At 60.5% G+C, this 19,255-nt stretch overlaps 2 protein-coding genes across 2 annotated transcripts in view; both read left to right on the plus strand.

Annotated features, from left to right (window-relative positions):
* The window catches only part of NDUFS7 (NADH:ubiquinone oxidoreductase core subunit S7), a 102,142-nt gene that overhangs the window by 4,368 nt on the left and 78,519 nt on the right, over nt 1-19,255 (plus strand). The window lies entirely within an intron of this gene.
* The window catches only part of EFNA2 (ephrin A2), a 36,258-nt gene continuing 35,414 nt past the window's right edge, over nt 18,412-19,255 (plus strand). Inside the window, exon 1 of the mRNA XM_051811004.1 lies at nt 18,412-18,576. Coding sequence (XP_051666964.1) covers nt 18,455-18,576 — 122 coding nt within the window. The 5' untranslated portion in view covers nt 18,412-18,454. The remainder of the gene's footprint in view (nt 18,577-19,255) is intronic.

The following is a 19,255-nucleotide window of genomic DNA, read 5'->3' on the forward strand; positions in this document are numbered from 1 at the left end:
ATGGAGTTGTGTTTTCCCCCTGCGCTGCTCCCTCTCACAGGACAGTGACACTGTCCCCCCGTGTGCTCTCAGGGCTACTGCTCACCTTGTGCCACATCTAGAAGTGTCCAAGGCCAGGCTGGATGGGATTTGGAGCAACCTGGTCTACTGGAAGGTGTCCCTGCCCATGACAGGGAGTGGAACTGGATGGCCTTTAAGGACTCTTCCAAGCCAAACATTCTGGGATCCTGTGATTCTCCAATTACCTCTGAGTTGGTTTCAATTTTCTAGAGTCTCCTCCCTTTCCTTTCTCCCTGTTCTCACATTAATTCAGTTTCTTGTATAGAAAACCACGTACAATCCCAGCGAGGGCCATCCTGGCCTCTCCACAGCAGAAGAACCAAGATGCATTTTATTTATCTGGGAGCAGGGGAGGAGAGGCTGTTCCCTGGATCACAGAATCGTGAAGTCTCCTGGGCTGGAAGGGACCCACAAGGGCCATCGAGTCCAACCCCTGGCCCTGCACAGACACCCCAACAATCCCACCCTGTCCCTCAGAGCATTGTCCAAACCCTCCTGGAGCTCTGGCAGCCTTGGGGCTGTGCCCACTGCCCTGGGGAGCCTGGGCAGTGCCCAACCAGCCTCTGGGGGAAGAACCTTTTCCTGAGATCCAACCTGACCCTGGCACAGCTCCAGCCCTTCCCTGGGTCCTGTCACTGGTCACCAGAGCAGAGGTTGGAGCTGCCCCTCCTGAGGAAGCTGCAGGGCCCCGTGAATGTCCCCCCAGACTTGTCCAGGCTGAATGTCCTGGCTCCTCCCTGCAGGGAATTGGACCCAGAACAAACCCGAGGGCGTTCCCTGCCTCTCACATCTGCTTCTCATCCATCTCATTCCTGCTGTGTGGCTCAGTGGCACTGAGAAATGGGAATCCATGTTCCCCGGGTCCCCCCCTGCCCTGGGCTCTGTCCCCAGGCCTGCCTGCTCTGCTGCTGGAGCACCGAGGGGAAAGAGGGTTTCCTTTGCTCCCTGACTTACCCTCCTTGCTGGTGGGGTTCTGTGGGGCTGGGGGGCAGCACGAGGGGCTGGGGCACAGGGGATCCCTGTAGATGGCACTCACAGACCAGACATGTGGCTGCCAGGGCACTGCCAGCACCTGGGGAAGCTGGAGACAAATCCTGGTGCCCTGAAAGACAGATCTTCCCCCGAGCAGTTCCCTGGGATGAGCTGGAAGTGCCCTGTGGGGAAGTGCCCTTTGGGGACTGTGTCTCTTGGCCTCGGGGTGGGGGAGCAGCAGGTTTTGGGGTGACTCCTGGGGATTGTGGGCCTGGGGAGGGTCCCTCCCAGTGGCACCAGAGGCTCTTGCTCTGGGTTTCACCTGGCCCTGTCAGTACTTGTCTGGGAAGGATTTTTATGACTCTGGGACTGACAAGGTTTTGAGATGCCCTGATATGATGGAGTGGAGCCACCAGCTCCAGCACAGGCATGAACACCCAGCCCTGCCCCAGCAGCACCCCCAGGGCTGGGCCAGATTAACTGCAGTGCTAATGAACTAACAGGGCAGGACAGCATCACCCTGTCGGGTTAGCCTGGGTATTAGGGAAAATTCCCTCCCCAAAAGGAGGGATCCAGGCTGGCACAGGCTGCCCAGGGCAGTGCTGGAGTCACCGCCCCTGGAAGTGTTCAAAAAAACCGTGGATGTGGCTCCTGGGGACGTGGTTTAGTGGTGGCCTTGGCAGTGGTGGGGGAATGGTCGGACTTCATGATCTTGGAGGTCTTTTCCAACCTAAATAATTCCATGGTTTTGTGCTTCCAAGCTCTGTCTGTGTGGGAGCTGCGACAGTGCTCGTTCCTTTTCAGGCTCAGGGGGCTGATACCCCAATTAGCACTAATTGCTGTGGCCTATGGTGCCGGACCAGCTGCAGCTGTGCTGTCCTCCCCCATCTTCCCATCCCTGCTCCTGCTCCTGCTCCCTGCCCTCCCCTCTTCCCGAGCTCTCACTGGGGAGAGGCTCCGGCTGGCGCTGGCTGGGATTCCAGTCACAAACACAAGCTGGCGGCATGGATCTGCTCTGAATTCATTTTAAACTCGAGGTAAAGTGCTCTTGATGCTTTGGATGCAAATTTCCTTGCCTGGAATGGGAGCTGCGGGCCGGTGGAGTGCCGGGGAGCTCTTTTGATTCCAGCAGCCTGTTCACTGCTGCTCTCGCCTGGAGTGCGGAGAAATCCCGGCTGCGGCACCGCCCGGGGGGCACGGCTGGCACCGGCAGCTCCTCTCCTGCTCCCTGTCCCCTGCTTTTAATGAGGGCTCCTGTATCGAGTTGTTTTTTGGGTGGGGTGGGTTTTTTTTGTGTGTTCTCGTGTGTGACAACAGCCTGTGTGTGATTTTTCTGGTCACTCCAAGTCCTTCCTGTCACCCAAGGAGGGAAAAGAAAGAAACGTAGAATATTTATAGATAATATCTGTAAAAAATACAGAATGGGTAAAGGATCCATTGGTGGATTTCAGAGTTCTTTGCCATGGAGGTGGATCCCTCCAGTACCAAACCTTGGTTTTAATAGGTGGCATTAACCAAGGCCAGGTTGGACGGGGCTTGTAGCCCCCTGGGCTAGTGGAAGGTGTCCCTGCCCATGGCAGGGGGTTGGACTGGATTGGCTGAGGTCCTTCCAACCCAAACTATCCCAGGATTATCTCGTGGCCAGCCCTCTGGGGTGGGGATTGTCACCGTGAACGTGTCGGGCTCTCGGTCCTGTTGGGGCCAAGCCCTCAGTGGGTGAGGAGATGAGGGTGGTTGAGGGAAGATGTCCCAGGTTCTGTCCCACTTATTGCTCATACACTCCCTGGGTGGCTCTGGGGCTCTCAGAAGCAGAACTTCCCTGTGCCTGTTTTCAGCTGCACTCACAGTTCTGCCCCCGTGTCCCTCTGGCCGGGGCTCGTTGTGGGCAGGGACTGGGTGTTCTCCCTCACCTTCATTCCATGGGCACTGGCACTCCAAAATGTGTCTCTGGGTTGGTGTGGAATTGGGTGGCGTGTTGGAAAAGAAGCTGGGAATGTTTGAAAACCTGCTGCAGAGTCTCTGATGTCTCTTCTGTTCCACTCAACAAAGCACCTCTACACAACGGGCAGATTCTTCTGTATTAGAAATTACCTTTACTTAGTTGGCTTTTTGTCTAAATCCTCCTTCTGATCTTTATTTTTTTCCCTTCCATCATGGAAAGGTGAATGGAAGTGGCACTTCAGCCACCAAAGCCTTTCCTTTAGAATCACTGGTTGTTTTTTTGTTTTAAAAATTTTCCAAGGGGCTTTGCAGGGGAGGAGGAAGGAGCGCTCGCTTTTCAAGTGACTCCGGGGAATAAAAGTATAAAGGACAGGAATGATCAGAACTGTGCTGGAAACGGAACAATATTTTATTTTTGAGTACCAGAGCTAATTGGAGAAGGAATTCACACAACAATTTTTGCAATCTAAGGATGAGTAAACATGAAAGGGGCTCTGTGCTCCTGAACATGCTAATTTGGGGCTGCGTGTGCAGGGGGGGAAACGGCCTGAAGATTAAATTGGAGACAATGCCTGGGATGTCACACTCCAGGGTTTGCTTCTCGCGTTGCTGGATCAAAGCCACGAGCCAAAATCTGTGTGCAGGGATACTTTTTTGAGGGGTGGAACCTCGATGCACCTGCAGGATGGAATCAGCAGAAAAGGGGGATGTTGGGTCTGATTTGGTGGAAGCGCTTCCACAGGCTGTGGGATTTTGTGGATCTGAACAGATCCTGGTTCAGCAGAGCTTCGAGAGCCCCTGGGGGCTGGGGGGGCAGAGCACATCCCCAGGGGGTGCAACGAGGTGACCTCCAAGGTCCCTTCCAATCCAGACCATCCCGGGATTCCAGGATCATCCTGCTCCCAGTCACTGTGGCTCCTGGGTGTGGAGAGGTTCAAAATGTCCCTTCCAGTGCTGGCAAAGGGAACTGAAATGCTGCTGAACTGCTGTGTGGACACACTCTCCCAGTGTGCTGCTCTCACCAGCTCACACCCCCTCGCCCCCTCGCCTGCTGGGAGCGTTTCCCAGTGCCGCAGTGATTCCGTGCTGCTGCTCTGGAATCCATGGGAACTGCTGCTGGCAGCACCTGGGGATCCTTGAAACGCTCCTGGCCACTGGCTAACGGGAGCCTGGCCATGGGGGCTCGGGGTTTGCAGCCAGAACAGCCCATTCCGGGGTCGTGCTCGGCCCCCACAGAGCACCGGGGGGGTTGTCCTGCTCCCCGTGAGGTGAAGGCAGAAGGTTTTCCCTGGAGAGGCTCCAGCCCTGCCATGGAACATTCTCACCACCCTGATATGCTGCTAATACGTTCCGGTGGTTAATTACTCTCGCTCTTATAAAGAATAAAACCTCACGTACTTAAAATAATCCCAATTATTTCATTGTTCAGCCTGAGCTGAGCCCGGCCGCCCCCGCTCCCGCAGAACGGCAGGAAAGGCTGTTCATGGCAGGGAAAACCTGATGGGCATTTAGTGCCTGAGCAGCAGCTGGGGGGGTTTGAGGCTTTGGGGGGGCCACAGTGCTGCTCTGCCTGCAAAGCCCAGCTGTTCCTCCCAGGACATCCTGAGGGCCACCGAGGCCAACTCCGGGTGACGTTGCAGGGCCTGTTGTGATAGGACAAGGGGTGATGGATTCAAACTAAAGGTGGCTGGATTTAGACTGGATGCAAAGAGGAAATTCCTGGCTTTCAGGGTGGGGAGGCCCTGGCACAGGCTGCCCAGAGAAGCTGTGGCTGCCCCATCCCTGGAAGTGTCCAAGGCCAGGCTGGACAGGGCTTGGAGCAGCCTGGGCTAGTTGAGGTATCCCTGCCTGTGGAATTGGAGGATCTTTAAGGTCCCTTCCAACCCAAACCGTTTGAGGATTCCATGATCCTGCTGAAGTCCAGGCTGGCAGTGCAGTCTGGCTCTGTCTGCCGGGGACACCCCAGGGGAGCAGCTCCCCATGGGATGTTCTGGAGGGAGGAAAGGGTGGCTGGGAAGCCTCGTCATGTAATGGGGACCCTCCAAACAGGGCCGTGGGGCGCCGGGGGCACAGCGGGACCGGGGACGTGGCGGCTCGGACTCGCTGGTACCAGGACATGGTGCTGTGTTCTCAGCCTTTTATTTCACCAGCGTTATTTTAATCCGCTTTTCTCTCACATCAAACTCCTCTTCCTGCAGAACACAGAGAGGTATCAGGTTTGTGCCCTTTGTGGTGGGTTCCAAAGGGCTGCGATAGCGCGTTTTTCCTTTAGAACTGGAGGTTTTATCCCTGTGATAAGTTTAGCTTCGCCACAGTCACCGTTTGGGCTGCTCGACTGGCTCAGAGGAGTGCAGGGAAAGCATTTCCACATTTAGCAGAGGAAGGGGAGGGCTGGGTGTCCTCGGGAAGGTTCCCATTCCTGTCACCCGGGCGCGTGCAGGTGTTACCTGGGGGCTCAGGCCGGTTTGGAAAGCAGCTGATTTCAACTCAAAATCACCTTTTCCTTCTGTCTGAAGTGGGCAGGAATGCCCCTGTGGCTTTATCAGACTTCAGATCAAGGTGTTCTTTGGCACCACTGCCAGGGTGGAGGATTTCCAGGAGTGGAAGTCCCTGGGAGCAGCCTGGTTTTCCTGGGAGCTGCGCAGTCTGAGCGAGCCCCTTCCTTCCAAAGCCTGTGTTTCCCACATAGAAAAAAATGTGTAGGGAGCCTTTTTTTCAAATGAAGGAAAGATTAAGGCACAGCAAGAGCTGATTTGCCAAAGGGCACCCAGGGAAGCAGTGGTGGATCAGAGATGGAAGCAGAATCCTCAGCTCAGCCCGCTCCTGCCCCGCCACCTTTTTCCTTCCCTGCTCCCTGGCTGCCCAAGTCTTAAGGGATAACCAGGACTTGGATTTCCATCCTGTTAAAAGAGGCAATTTAAGGAGCTTTCCATGGGAGCAGAGCTGCAGGTCACCTCCTCCTCGCCGCTGAAGATGTTTTTCTCCCCCTTTCTCCATCCTCGTGCTCCTTTAGAGCCTCTTTGCTCTCCTCCTTTCCCACCGCTTGCAGCCATTCTCCCAGCTTCAAAAGGTTTCCTAATTACCCTAATGAGGTCAGGAGAGACCAAACGCTTCTGTGACTTAAAACAGGGGTGGGAAGGGGCTGGGAGGGGGAAAATATCCCGACTGGTGCCTGCACGAGGTGTCGCGGGAAGGCGACGTCTCCCCCTCCTCACGTTCCCTCCCCCCTCCCTTCTCCAGCAGGAAAAAAAGGGAAATGTGGACAGAAGGTCTCAAATGTATCAAACAGCTTTTAAAAAGAAATTCCTTTTGCCTGTCAAAAGAACAAACAGATACACCAAAAACTGTCAGAATTAGTGTTGGAGTAATTGCAGCAGCTCTCCAAGGTTAATGCTCCATTAACGAGCAGCTCTCACGCAGCTAAAAGCCAGGACGAGACAGGTTGTCAAAGGCTTCCAGGAGATTAAAGCGCCGCGTTCCCAGCCAAACTCTCCCGTGGATGCTGTTTGGGAGGAGGGAAGGGGGGTGTTTGTGGGGTGGGAGCATCACCAGCCCTGGCGTTGGTGGAGAATCCCGACCCGAAGCCCAGGGAAGGTTTCCAGGCTTTGGGAGGTCACTGCCCCTGGGCCACGCTCATGTTTGAACATTCTAGGAATTCTTTAGCACCTTTAGGACGAGTTTAAAGCCTGTCCTGAGGGTCTGGGGGGGGGAGCCATCCTGGCCCCCGGGAGGAGTGGGACTAGGGGGAGTGAGGTGCTGGGGGCTCTGGCACCTCAGGAATTAATCCTGCCCAGGTTTCAGCCAGCCCAGGGGGGTCCTGGTGAGCCCAGCATCATTTGGAACAGAATTGGGGCCTGATTTCATCTCCAGGCCGGTGCAAGGCTCGTTTAAGTTGCAAGGCTCAACTTTGATTTTTCTCTAGTGGAAGAAAGAAAAACCATTCCAAACTTCCATTGAGGCAGCACTGGAAGCATCACCCAGGGGTGTGTGAGGGAGCAGTGCCAAGGCCCTGCAGCAGCTTTGGGATCACCTTCCCATGTGGATCTGGGTGTTCAGCACCTCCCAGAGCAGCAGTGGGGCCCTGAGCTCAGGGTTTTATAAAGCAGAGCTTGGCCCAGGATTGTCACACCCTGGCAAAGGTGGGATTTGGGGTCTGTCCTGTGCAGGGCTGGGGGTGGATCCCTTTTGACTGAGGTTGTTCCATGGTTCTGTGGCTCTGAGGTTCATTTCGAGTGGGAAGAGGCAGTTCCACTCCATGTGGCTCCAGCAGCACAGACACGGGGTCCCCTTGGAGCCACGGGAGCAGCTGCACCCCCAGAACATCCCTGAGCCCGGATCCAGCTCTGGCACAGCAGGATCTGCTGAGGATGGGCCAGTTTTGGGTGGTGATGGCTGGGAGCTGACTCGAGGAAGGTGAGCTGGGAGCTGTGGTGAGAGGCCCCTGGGAAGGAGTAGCCGTGAGCAGGGGAGATGAACAATGCCATAATTAGGGAATTAAACCTTCCCTGTGCTTCTCTTTCCTTGCCCTGATACGATTTGTAACGATCAGACCCGGGGTGCAGCACGGCCAGACAGGGTGAGTCGTCTGTACAAGAGCACAACAAGCTCCTGCCCAGCCCCTGCCTCTTCATTAAGTCGATTTGCATTCCTAATCTCCATTTGCCGTTATTATTTTCCCCCTTGTGCCGAGTGCCGGAGATTTGCATAAAGTTCCTTTTTTCTTGTTTTTATTCACGCTCAAGGTCAGAGACTCGGTGAGACACTGACGAAAACAATCCCCTCCTCACCCTCCTTTAATTCTGTGCAGAAACATGTCCTGGGGATTTTAACATAACAATTGCTGGGGAAGGGGGGGGGAACTGAATGGAGCCTTTGGAGGGGGGACCCAAACAGAACCCTTGGAGGGAGGAGACCACAACAGAGCCCCTTCTGTGCCAGAAAGCTGCCCAAAGGAGAGGTGCAAATCCACCATGAGAAGGGAAGGGGGAAGCTAATCCAGGAGTGACACCAGTCCCTCCTGGATCCACTGAAATGGGAGAACTGGTCCAGCTTTCCCAGAGCAGACCCAGCCCTGAGACCTCCCCGAGCTGGGACACCAACCAGCCCAGCCAGGTCGGGTACCTTGGCCAGGGCACGAGGCTGTGCTCCTGTGTGTGCTCCGTGGTGGCTCCTGGGCTGATTCCTGAGCTTGGGAAGGGACGGGGGTCTCAGGGGAAGCCCCAAATCCTCTTGTTCCTGCTCTGCCATTTCACCACGTGAAGCCAACCCACCCCCTGTTTCTCACCCTGCCCACTGGGAGCAGGGCTGGTGGTGGGGCACAGGTGTCACTCCCACCTCCAGGTGCTGGGACAAGGAGAACAGCCCCTCTCCACCCAGAGAGTCTGCTTTCCTCCTGGCTGGGAGGGAAAAAGAGGGAAAAACTCTCAGCTGGCTGCTGAGGGGCTCGTGTGGAGCAGCCCTCCCGGCCAAGGAGCAGCGAGGCACCACCCTGGGGCTCATTTCCAGAGTTTTCCTGGTTTTCCCAGGTGTGGCCCTGCATTTGGAGCCCAGGGGACTCCAGTTTGGATGGGGGACAGGGGACACTCGAGCTCTGCCTCACCTGTTGAGTTTTGAGCCTCCTATAAGGGGGAAAATCTCCTTTTAGCTTTGGGGTGTTTGCAGGTTTCTGCTGGATTTAGGAAGGAAGAAGTGAGGAATTGATGTTCCTGGGGGGCTGGTCAGGGGCTGGATGGTGGCAAATGGTGGCTACTGGGGTGGGGGCCCAAATGCTCCTGAGTGACCCAGCCAGGAATGGGGAGGGATGGATTTTTGAGGCTGTGGAATGTTGGATGGCCAGGCTGGAAATGGAGCTGGTGAGAGCTGGGAGATGGGTTTTGTCTGGCACTGTGAGCACAGAAATATGTCTTATTTCCCAGAATTGGGAGGTGCTTTTTTCCCGAGGATGCTCCAGGGCTCTCAGCTCCCGTGATGTGTTTTCCTGCCCCTTTAATGCTTCACTAAACAGTTTGAGCAGTCGCCTCTTAATGCCCCAGCAAAGCACAGAACCCTCCCGAGCGGAAAGAGCAGCGAGGAAGGAGAGTGATGGAAAAGGGAAGAGAGACAAAACCAGGGAAAAGTCACCTTTTCCCTTTCACATTCCCAGTCCTCGCTGGTGTGGAGGCACTGGATGCTGAGGGTCCCCCCGGACCCTGCTGCTCCTCTGGTGAAGAGCTGGGCTTCACTTGCCCTCTCCCAGCCCTCCCTGGGCTCTGTCCCACAGTGGCAGGGGGGGAAGGTGGTCTCTGGGCCACTGGAGTAGGGCATGGACCCCGGAAAGGCCACTGGGGGTCAGATGTTTGGGGTTTGGCAGGATTCTCCTGACCTTTGTCAAATTCCCTGGTGAGCATGATGGGGCCAAAACCCATTGGAGTGGTGCCCTGCAGCCCATACCAGGGATCCTGGCTTGCTCCTCGCTGGGTGTGTGCTTCCCAAACCTTGGGAGTGGCCAAGGATGGGGGGGAGGGGGGGGAAGAGAGATTTAATAGAGTTTTAACCCATCCAGGAGAAGTTTGGCCTCCTCCTGCCCCACGCTGAGGGAGCCGCCGGCTCTCCTGCTTCAATCCAAGTCATTACATTCCCTGCACTCCGTGTCCCCTCCCGCCCTGCCCGTTTGATCGGCAGGTACCAAAGGTACCGCCTGGGGCTGCGACATCGGCATCCTCGGTCGCCATAGGAACGGGAGCCGGGGGTCCCCCGCGCCCGCTCCCCCGGGCCCGGCTCCGGGGGCTGAGCTCCAACGAGCCTCTGAAGTTGGGCTGCTCAAGGCCGGGCGACACGGCCCCCCCACGCCGGGGGGGCACGGGCTGTGCCAGCCTGGGAGGGGGCGGGAGCACAAAGACAGAGGTTATTGGTGTCAAAGAGCTCCAGGGGCTGAACCGCGGCTGCATCTTCCCTTAGCAGAGGGGAGGGAAAACCGGGAGGAGGGAAGGGGAGAGCTGGGAGCCGGAGCCAATTATTGCTGGGCAGGGTGGGAAGAAGAGGAGGAAGGTGATGGAGATGTCAGCGAGGGGGGAGGGGGGCACAGGAGGGGTGAGGCTCAGGGCACAGTTCATCTCTGATCACAGAATCACTGAATATCCTGGGTGGGAAGGATCCACAAGGATCACGGAGCCCCTGGGGATGTGTTGTAGGACTTGTTGCAATAGGACAAGGGGCACGGTTTTAAGCTAAAACATGGTGAATTTAGACTGGGTGTAAGGAAGAAATTCTCCCTGTGAGGGTGGACAGGCCCTGGCCCGGGTTGCCCAGAGAAGCTGTGGCTGCCTCATCCCTGGAAGTGTCCAAGGGCAGGTTGGATGGGGCCTGGAGCAACCTGGGCTGGTGGAAGGTGTCCCTGCCCATGGCAGGGAGTGAAATGAGATGAGCTTTAAGGTCCTTTCCAACCCAAAGCACCCAGGGATTCTATGAATGAATCATAGAATCATTTAGGTTGGAAAAGCCCCTTCAGATCCGTGTCCCTGCCTGTGCAGCTGCTGTCCTGATGTTTGGGGATTCGAGCAGCCCTGGGGGGTTTGAGCCTTGGCTGTGGGTGAGCCGGGGGCAAAGGCAGCTGTGCCCTGAGGGGACAGAACCCCGGGGCCTCTGCTGGTGGCCACCAGTCCCCAGGGCCTGTGACTGACGTGCCTGACCCCCCCTCCCCGCCTCCCCTCCCTAATTGCTGACAGTTATTTACTGTAAAGGCAGGAGCACACGCGCCGCCGGCTCTGACAACCCGTGTCAAAGCCCCGCCAGAAACTATCGCGTTACAGCTTTATTTACTGCCCCTCGCTTCCCAAACAGATCTATTCCCTCTCCCCCGCGGGTGCCGCGGGGCTCCCTGCCCACACCCCATCCCGGGAGCCCCCCCTTCCCGGTCCATGCCTGGCTGGGCGCTGACGGACGGGCTGGAGCGGAGCCCCCGGCGCCGCCGTGTTTATTTGCTGTCTCTCGGCCCCTCGATGTTCAAACATAATTGGTTCTGCTCGGCGCGGTAAACACTGATGTTGTCGCACCAGCGAGCGGAAAGGGCACCTCCACGCAATTAAAATAATTGGGCGCTACCTGGCTCCGACCCCCCTCCCCGCCGCTGTTCTCCGGCTCCCGCCCTCCACCCTTTGTTCGCCCCGTCAGCCCATCCCGCTCCTCCCCTCCCGGGGCTGTTCTCCGGCCAGTCCGGAGCCAGGGGGTCACCCGTGGAGGGGGGTCCAGCACCGCTGGCCTTGGCCTTGGCACAAGTGCGGGCTGAGTTCTGCGGTGAGGGGGATGATGTTGCAGCCCAGACCCACGAAATATAATGAAGGCCCGAGGGACTGTACCAGCTCCTCGGTTAAAAATGATGCTGTTATATTTAGACGAGGTAACTGGAGGCCCCTCCGGACAGCGCCGAGTACAATTTTTTGTTTAATGATTCCATAATCTGATATAATATCGGGCCTGTAAGACATAATGAAGACCTGGGGGAGTTTACATCTTCACAGCTTTAAAGGGTCCCTGCTCGGGGACGCGGCCAGGTGGAGGTTTGAACTTTGATGCAGTCAAACGTGTTTTTCTCTGGGTTTGTCTGACACGATTGAGGGAATCCAGCAGCCGTGGGGAGAGGGAGTGGAGCAAGAGCAGCCGTGTTCACACCGACCCCACAGCTGGTGCTCTCGCTGAGGGGGCACTGGGAGGCTTTGGGGGCCCAGCTGGGCTGGGCTGGGCTCTGCACAGATGTGGTCAGTGCCGGTGTCTTCTGGAGGTCGTGGTGGTCACTGGGAAGTCGTGGTCATTTTCGGGAGGTTCTGGTGGTCATGGTGGTCTTTGTGAGGTTGTGGTGGTTTTCAGGAAGTCGTGGTGGTCTTTGGGGTTCAGCTGCTCTCACCTCTTCCCAGGTGAAGCCCAGCCCAGCCCTCACACCTTCCCTGTGCCGGGATCCACATCAGGGCTGCTGGCACCAAACCTGGGGGAACAGGGCTGGGCAGAGCCTGCTTTGCTGGCAGGGTGATCACGGGGTGAGGGTCCTTTGGTGGCACCCAAACAATGGAGTGACTCTTTCCTCAAAACACACAGTGACAGCAAACATCCCCAGGATCGGCTTCACCAGCAAATCTCTCCTCCGTGTCCATTTGGGAGCAGCTCCTCGGTGGATCCCAGTCTGGAGGGACTGGTGGCGATGCCTCCGCAGGTGCCCGGTGTCTGGATGAGGCAGAACCCTCTGGTGAGTCCCACCAGTGCCGAGATGGGTGAGCCAGGAGCCTCCATGAGACCCCCTGGAGCTGTGCTGGCTGTGCTGGAACACTGGGGTGAGTCCCGCCGGTCCCGGGCTGGAGGCTGCGGGCGGTTCCCGGTTCCCGGTGTGCTCCTGTCTGGGTATCTGTGCCGGGAGATAACCTAATCCCATTTAGCCTTGGAGAGAGCCGGCGGATCCCTCCCCTGGGAGCCAGCGCGCGGCGGGGGGTGGTCTGTAATGAATTCCCATCATTCCAGCACAAAGGGAGCTTACAGGAGCGCTCGCTGCAGAAAATATGAGGGTCGCTGCCCTATCATCCCTCCGAGACGTCCGTCGTAGTTCAGTGATTCCCGGCTGCTGACAGGCACGGCCCTGGGAGGCAGAGCCGGCCTCGCCTTCCCGGCTCTTTCCTGCCTGGAAAATGACTTCTTCTGCCAAACGAAAGGATTTAACACCTGCCTGGGGCTGTGCTCGCCCGTCACCCACCCGAGCAGATGTGCAGCCCTGCGGGGCTCTTTGGCACCCGTTCCTCTTCACCCCAGTTTCTTATGGATCTGTATTCCAGTGGCTCCTCAGGGCCCCGGTGGGAACACCCAGCCCCAAGTCCTGTCAGAGCTGGGGGACCCCTCAGCCCCTGGATGGGAGCCAAGGGACGATGCTGTAGTGGTCCCAGAGGGGTTGTGTCAGCACCGGGGAGCCCTGCAGATGCAGGAGCAGGTTTGGGAGTGCTTGGGGAGGCACCCGGGGGGGTCCTGTGACAGGTGAGCTCCCGGGACCCATTCCCTGGCCAGGGCCCATTCCAGCTCCCGACTCTCCCTCCCCTCTCACCTTTATTGATTTAATTCATTTTTCCCCCATCTTTTTTCTCTTGGAAAACCACATGGTGGAACTTGCCCCCTCCAAGCCAGCTTTTCCTGCGGCTCCGTGGCTCGGCCGGGATGTCTCACCTCGGGAGCTGCCAATCCGTCTCTGTCAAGCTGTCAGCCCGGAGCGCGGGCTGGAGCCGCTGCAATTCAAAGTGGATTAACTCCTCGGGCTGCCCTCCCTCCCCCGCCCCTCCCCATTCCACTTGGGTGGGTTTTGGCCGAACAGAAAACGCTTTTCCCCTGCGCTTTCCATATTCAAGAGCTCCCGGAGCGCAGCCGGATGGCAGCGGGGGCCGCGGGGCCGGGGGCTGCGGGCTGGGATGGGGGTCGGTGGCCGTGGGAGAGGGACACGGTGGCCGTGGGAGAGGGACACGGTGGCCGTGGCACCACGCCGTGTTCCTGTAATGCCGTTAGTGGGGTTCTGGGAAAGGTCTGTGCAGGGATGGGGGTCCTCTGCTACCCAAAGGGGTGAAGAGCTGCAGACACCCCCCCCAAGGCCCCCCGGCTGTTTGGCTGAGCTGCTGCTGCTGCTGCTCGGCCCCGGGAGGCTGCGGGGCTGTGGGTCTGGGGGCTGCAGGGCTGGGGGGCTGCAGGGCTGGGGGGTTGCAGGGCTGGGGGGCTGCAGGGCCCTGGGGCTGCGGACTGGGGATTTTTGGGGCTGGGAGCTGCTGGGTTATGGGGCTGGGGGGCTTCAGGGCTCTGGGGGCTGTGGAACTGGGGTCTGGTGGGGGTCTGGTGGGGGTCTTTGCGGGTGCCCGATTGCCCCGGTCCGAGCAGGGGCCGGGGCTGTGCGAGCGCGACCCGAGCCCGCGGTGCCGGCCCCGGGGGGCACCGGCACTAGAGGGGGGTATTGCCTAAGCAATGCGGTGCTGCCGCCGCGCGCCGCCGCCGCCTCGGCTCTGGGGAGAAACCGCAGGATTTGGGCAGGATTTTGGCCCTCGGGGGGTTCCCGGCTGCTTTTCCAGGTGTCGGCTGCGTCGGTATCCAGGTGCCGTCCTGCGCCATTCCCGCCCCCTTCGCGGAGGGGCTGTGGGTTAATTAATCTTTGGAAATTGCTTTGAGGGCGCTGCTGCGAGCGGGGGCTCTGGTGCCACCGGCCCCGATGGTCGAGGGCCAGCGAATGCCACCGAGCCAAGGGGAGCCGCCCTCGCCCGTGCCAGCACGACTTCGGCGTGGGAAGGGTTTATCCACGGCTGAATTTCGGGGCTGGGTGTTTTAACGAGCATCGGATGAGGCAGCCCAACATGCCCGGTGCTGCTGGGGGAGGGTGTGAGCTGCCCCGGGCAAAGCGTGTCCGTGCGGGGCGGCTGCGGGAGGGGTTTGGGTGTTCCCATGCTCCGGGTTCCCACCCTGAGCCGCGGTTTGGGGCTCTCCCCCGTCCCGCTGGAGGGGAGCCAGTGCCCGGGGTCCCGGGGGGGCCACGCAGGAGCTCTGGGTGCAGCCACATTTGGGGAATAATTGTGGGGGGTTGCAGTTTTGCACCTCTGTGGCTGCTTATTTGGTTTCCCGAATAAAACGGGAGCTTGGGGAACCTGGGGGGAGGCCTCCAGTGGCCTCTCCCGGCGGGCAAAGCCAGGGAGCTGGAGCTGTGCCACAGTCTGGCCACGCTGATGGATGTCCCCAGTGCTGCACCCCCAGCCCCGTGAGCCGGGGGGACCCTGAGGGGGGGGTCCCTCGCTGGCTGGGGGGGGGTCGGTGTCCGTGGGTGGGGTCGGTGCCCATGGATGCCACACAATGCCATGCTGGCTCTCTGCCAAGGCTCCCACTGTTGGGTCCTCAGCACCACTCTGGTGCCACCGTACCGGGTGTCTGGATCCCACTGCCAGCCAGGATCCCCTACACGGGTCCTGCTGCCTCTCTCAGAAGCCCCGAGGGACCTCCCTGGGCCCCCTTTTTTCCTGTTGCAGCTCCATTCCCAGCAGCCTGGCTCTGCTCTGCGCCGGCGCTTCCCGGCCCTTTCCCTGCGACTCCTCACCTTTTTAGTGGGAAGGGTTTTTTTCCTCGTCGGTAGCGAATATTTTCCATAATTTCCCGGCCGGTCCAATTAACGCTGAGGAAGGCGGGTGTGAATTATCCCTCCCTGCATCCAGCCTCGCCCCCCGTGCGGAGCTGGGGGCTGGAAATCGCAGGATTTGCAGTAATTAAGGCAAATAGTTGTTTTTGTGTGGTGAGAAAAACAACCCGGTGCTGGTGGAAAAGCCAGAAAAACCCTGGAAAAGGTTTTCCTTCCAGTTACCAGGACTGGGGAAGGAGAAGTCGTTCCATTCAAAGTGGGGCTGGGCCCCCCCAGGCAGGGACTTGTCGGGACTGATCCTGGGAGGGAGGGAACACGCTGGAGTGGGTGCGGGGCTGCTCCTGCCTGATCCCAATGGATCACCCCATTTCCCAGGGAATTCGATCCGTGATCTCCTGCAGCTCTGGTGGTGCTGAATGGGCTGAGCTGGGATGCACCGGGTGGAGTGGGAATGGGCGGGGCTGAACTGGGCTGAACTGGGATGCACTGGGATGTGCTGAGTTGAGCGGGGCTGTCCTGGGAATCGCTGCCAGGTGAGTGCCCACTGGAGACCTGACACCCCGATCCGTGTCTGGCTCCTTCACCAGCTGCCAACAGCACCGTGGCCTTTGGATCGTCCCTGTTCCTGCACCCCCAGAACACGGATGGAACTGCTGGGGGTGGTGGCAGCTCCAGATTTGAACTGGCTGTGGGTGCCCCCGGGGCTCCCCCCACTGTCCCCGTGCCGGGAGGGATCACGGCTGGGCCTCCCAGAGAGCCTGGAAAGGCTTTTAGTGGCTTGGCTGGAGAAATGGAAACAAATAAAGTTGACAGACAAGTGTCCGGGTTTATGGCAGCGGCCGCTGACAGGAGGGAGATTGGCTGTCGGGGGCTTGATGGAGACGGATCCTGATGGGAGCGGGATGAGGAGATGGATAACCTTGATGGAGTTGCTGCACGGGAGGACACTCCACCAGTGTTATTCCAAGATAATTTGGCTTTTATTTGTTTTCCTGTGGGGCGGGGGAGGGATGCAGAGCCCCACAGTCCGTGGAGTTTTTTCCAAATAGATTTGCTAAATAAATAATGAGGAGGGTCCATATTTTATTTATATCCCACCACTCCGTGCGGTGCTGGAGGTGTTCTACACTGGGCCGCTCCCTCCCTTTTAGCACAGACAAACCCCAAAGAACACATCAGATGGAGATGGATTTACAGGGATATTTGGATGCTGAGCAGAAGGACGGGCAGAGGGATGTGCTGGAGCTGCTCCCCCCGATGGACTTAATGGGCAGCTTGGTGCTGTTGTGAATCCGACTGGAAGCCTCTTTGCATCTGCAGGCACCTGAGGAGCTCTGGGCAGGGGGGGGTGGCTTTTGCTCAGCAGTGCTCGGGGGGAACCTGAATGCCCAGGGAGACGTGCCAGAACACCCAGGGGGACATTCCAGTGTCTGTGGGGAGGAGGGTCCAGAACCCACCCGTATCTGCTCGTCCTTCTGCAGCAGTCTCTGGAACCTGGGGGAACTGGGGGGGTCTGGGAAAGGAAGGGATCCTGTCTGGTGAGCACCAGCCCCCCCTGACAGCCTGAAAGGGTGTTCTGTCTCAGAGATGTTGCTGCAGGGCCATGGGGGGTCCTGGCTCAGGGATCTGGTTCCAGAGCTGTGGCTGGGTGGCACATCTATGACCAAAAATCCCACTGGATTTTCCCTGTTGTCCCTGAGCTCTGTCCTCCCTAGAGCTGGACAAAGCCCTACCAGCAGCTCCAGGGCTCTGCAGGCCACCAGTTCTGTGTTCTTCCCATCAGTGTTTTCCAACATTTTGACAAAGCGAAGTTTAATTTATCCCTGGATAGGAGATGAAAAAATGTTGCTGCGGGCGGGGTGTGCACCCGTCTGTCTGTCTGCCTGCCCTCGGGGGTCGCAGGACACATCCCTGTCCCTATCCCTGTCCCCTCTGGTGCGAGCCCCTGGCTGCCCCCTGCTCAACCACCCACCCGGGCACCCCAACACCCCCCGTCAGCCTTAAGCTAAAGGACCCCCAAATCTCTCCCTGCTCCCAAAGCCCACGAGACGCTTCCAAACGCCCCCCCCTTTCGCCGGTGTGACCCCCCCCTTTGCAGAGACCCCCTCCCGCGCAGGTATGACCCACCCTGGCCGGTGTGACCCCCCCATCCCGGTACCCGTTCCGTTCCCCCTGTCGGTGTGACCCCCCCCGATCGGTGTGACCCCCCCGGTCTATGTGACCCCCCCCGATCGATGTGACCCCCCCGGTCGGTGTGACCCCCCCCGGTCCGTGTGACCCCCCCCGGTCCATGTGACCCCCCCCGGTCCGTGTGACCCCCCCGCTCGCTGTGACCCCCCCGCTCGCTGTGACCCCCCCCGGGTCCGTGTGACCCCCCCGCTCGCTGTGACCCCCCGCTCGATGTGACCCCCCCGATCGATGTGACCCCCCCGCTCGGTGTGACCCCCCCGGTCCGTGTGACCCCCCCCGGTCGGTATGACCCCCCCCGCTCGGTGTGACCCCCCCGGTCCGTGTGACCCCCCCCGGTCCGTGTGACCCCCCCCGGTCCGTGTGACCCCCCCGCTCGCTGTGACCCCCCGATCGATGTGACCCCCCCGCTCGGTGTGACCCCCCCCGCTCGGTGTGACCCCCCCGGTCCGTGTGACCCCCCCCGGTCCGTGTGACCCCCCCCGGTCCGTGTGACCCCCCCCCGCTCGCTGTGACCCCCCCGTTCCCCGGGGCGTGTCCGCTCGGGGCGCGCGCGCGGCCGCCGGTGGCAACAATGTGTCAGGGGCGGGGGCGGGGCCGGCGCGCGGCGGGGGCGGGGCCGGGGGCGGGGCGCGGCGCGGGGGGCGGGGCCGGGCGCGGGGGCGGCGCCGGGCGGGGGGCGCGGGCGGCGGGCGCAGCATGGCGCGGCGGCACTGAGCGAGCGGCGGCCTCCCGGCCCGGCCTTTGTCTCTCCGGTGTCCCCGGGGCGGAGCAGCCCGCGGCGGGGCCCGGGGCTGAGCCCGCAGGTGCGGCGGCGGCGGCACCGGGGGGCTCGCTGCCGGGCGGCGGCGGCGGCGGCGGCGCCGCGGGGCTTCGGAGGAACTTGGCCGAAGTTGGGCGCGGCGGGGGCGGCGGGCGGGGGGAAGGTTCCCGGTGCCGGGGCGATCCCCGGGGCGCCGCGGGAACCGGCCGGTCCCCGCCGCCCGCGCGCGGGATGCGGCTGCCCCGGCGCCGCCGCACCGCGGCCGCCCCCGAGTCCCCCCGCTGACGGCGCCCGGGGCCGCGGGCGATGGTGAGGGCTGGGAGCCCGCCCGCCGCCGCCCGCCGCCCGCCCGCCGCCCCCGGCCGGCCCCAGGGCCCCGCCGCCCCGTGAAGCGGCCGGAGCCGCGCCCGCCGCCCGCCGGGACGATGGTGCGCTGCGGGGCGGCCGCGCTGCTCGCCGCGCTCCTCGGCGTCTGCGTCTGGACCGACGAGACCGGGAAAGTTATCTCGGACCGCTTCGCCGTCTACTGGAACCGGAGCAACCCCAGGTGAGCCGGAGGGGGCGGCGGGGGCGGTCGCGGCGCCCGAGTTCCAGTCGGTGTTTCCCCCCCGCACACACCCGGTGACAGCGGCCGCCGCCGCCCGTGGCGGGTCGGGTCCCGCTCCGACCCCCGGTGGGCTCCGGTGAACGGGCTGGGCGGCCCCGGGGAGGGGGGGGCGGTCTCCGGGGGGTCCCTCTCCCGAAAGTTCCCGCGGGGCCCCGGGCGGGCCGTCCCCGGGGGCTGCGGCAGCGCCGGGAGCATCGCGGGGCGCGTTCCCGGGGGCGGCGGGGGGAGCGGGCGGCGGGCGCTGCCGATCGGCCCCCCCGGCCCCTCCGCGCCCAACTTCGGGGAAGTTCAAGTTCCTCCCCCCGCCCCCCCCGTCCCTCTCCCAGGATGAAGATTCTGCGAAAAAAAAAACCCAACGAAATCTCCCCAAAGCGGCGGGTGCGGCCGCGGGGGGGTCGGGAAAAACGATTTTGGGGGGGAAACGGCAAAATGGGCCTGGGGGGAGGCCTGGGGGGCTCGAGGGGGGCTGAGGGTGTGGGACTGGGGGTGCTCGGCTCCACTGCTCCCGGGTCATTCCCATCCTGGAAGTGCAATCTCCACAGTTGGCTTCGTTTCCCTGCTCCAGTTTGGAATTATAATTTTTCTGTGTATTCTTTCTCCCCCAGCGTTTTTTTGGGGG

The sequence above is a fragment of the Manacus candei genome, unplaced genomic scaffold (assembly GCF_025592945.1).
Source record: "Manacus candei isolate 608988 ecotype Guabito, Panama unplaced genomic scaffold, ASM2559294v1 h1tg000080l, whole genome shotgun sequence".
NCBI lineage: Eukaryota > Metazoa > Chordata > Aves > Passeriformes > Pipridae > Manacus > Manacus candei.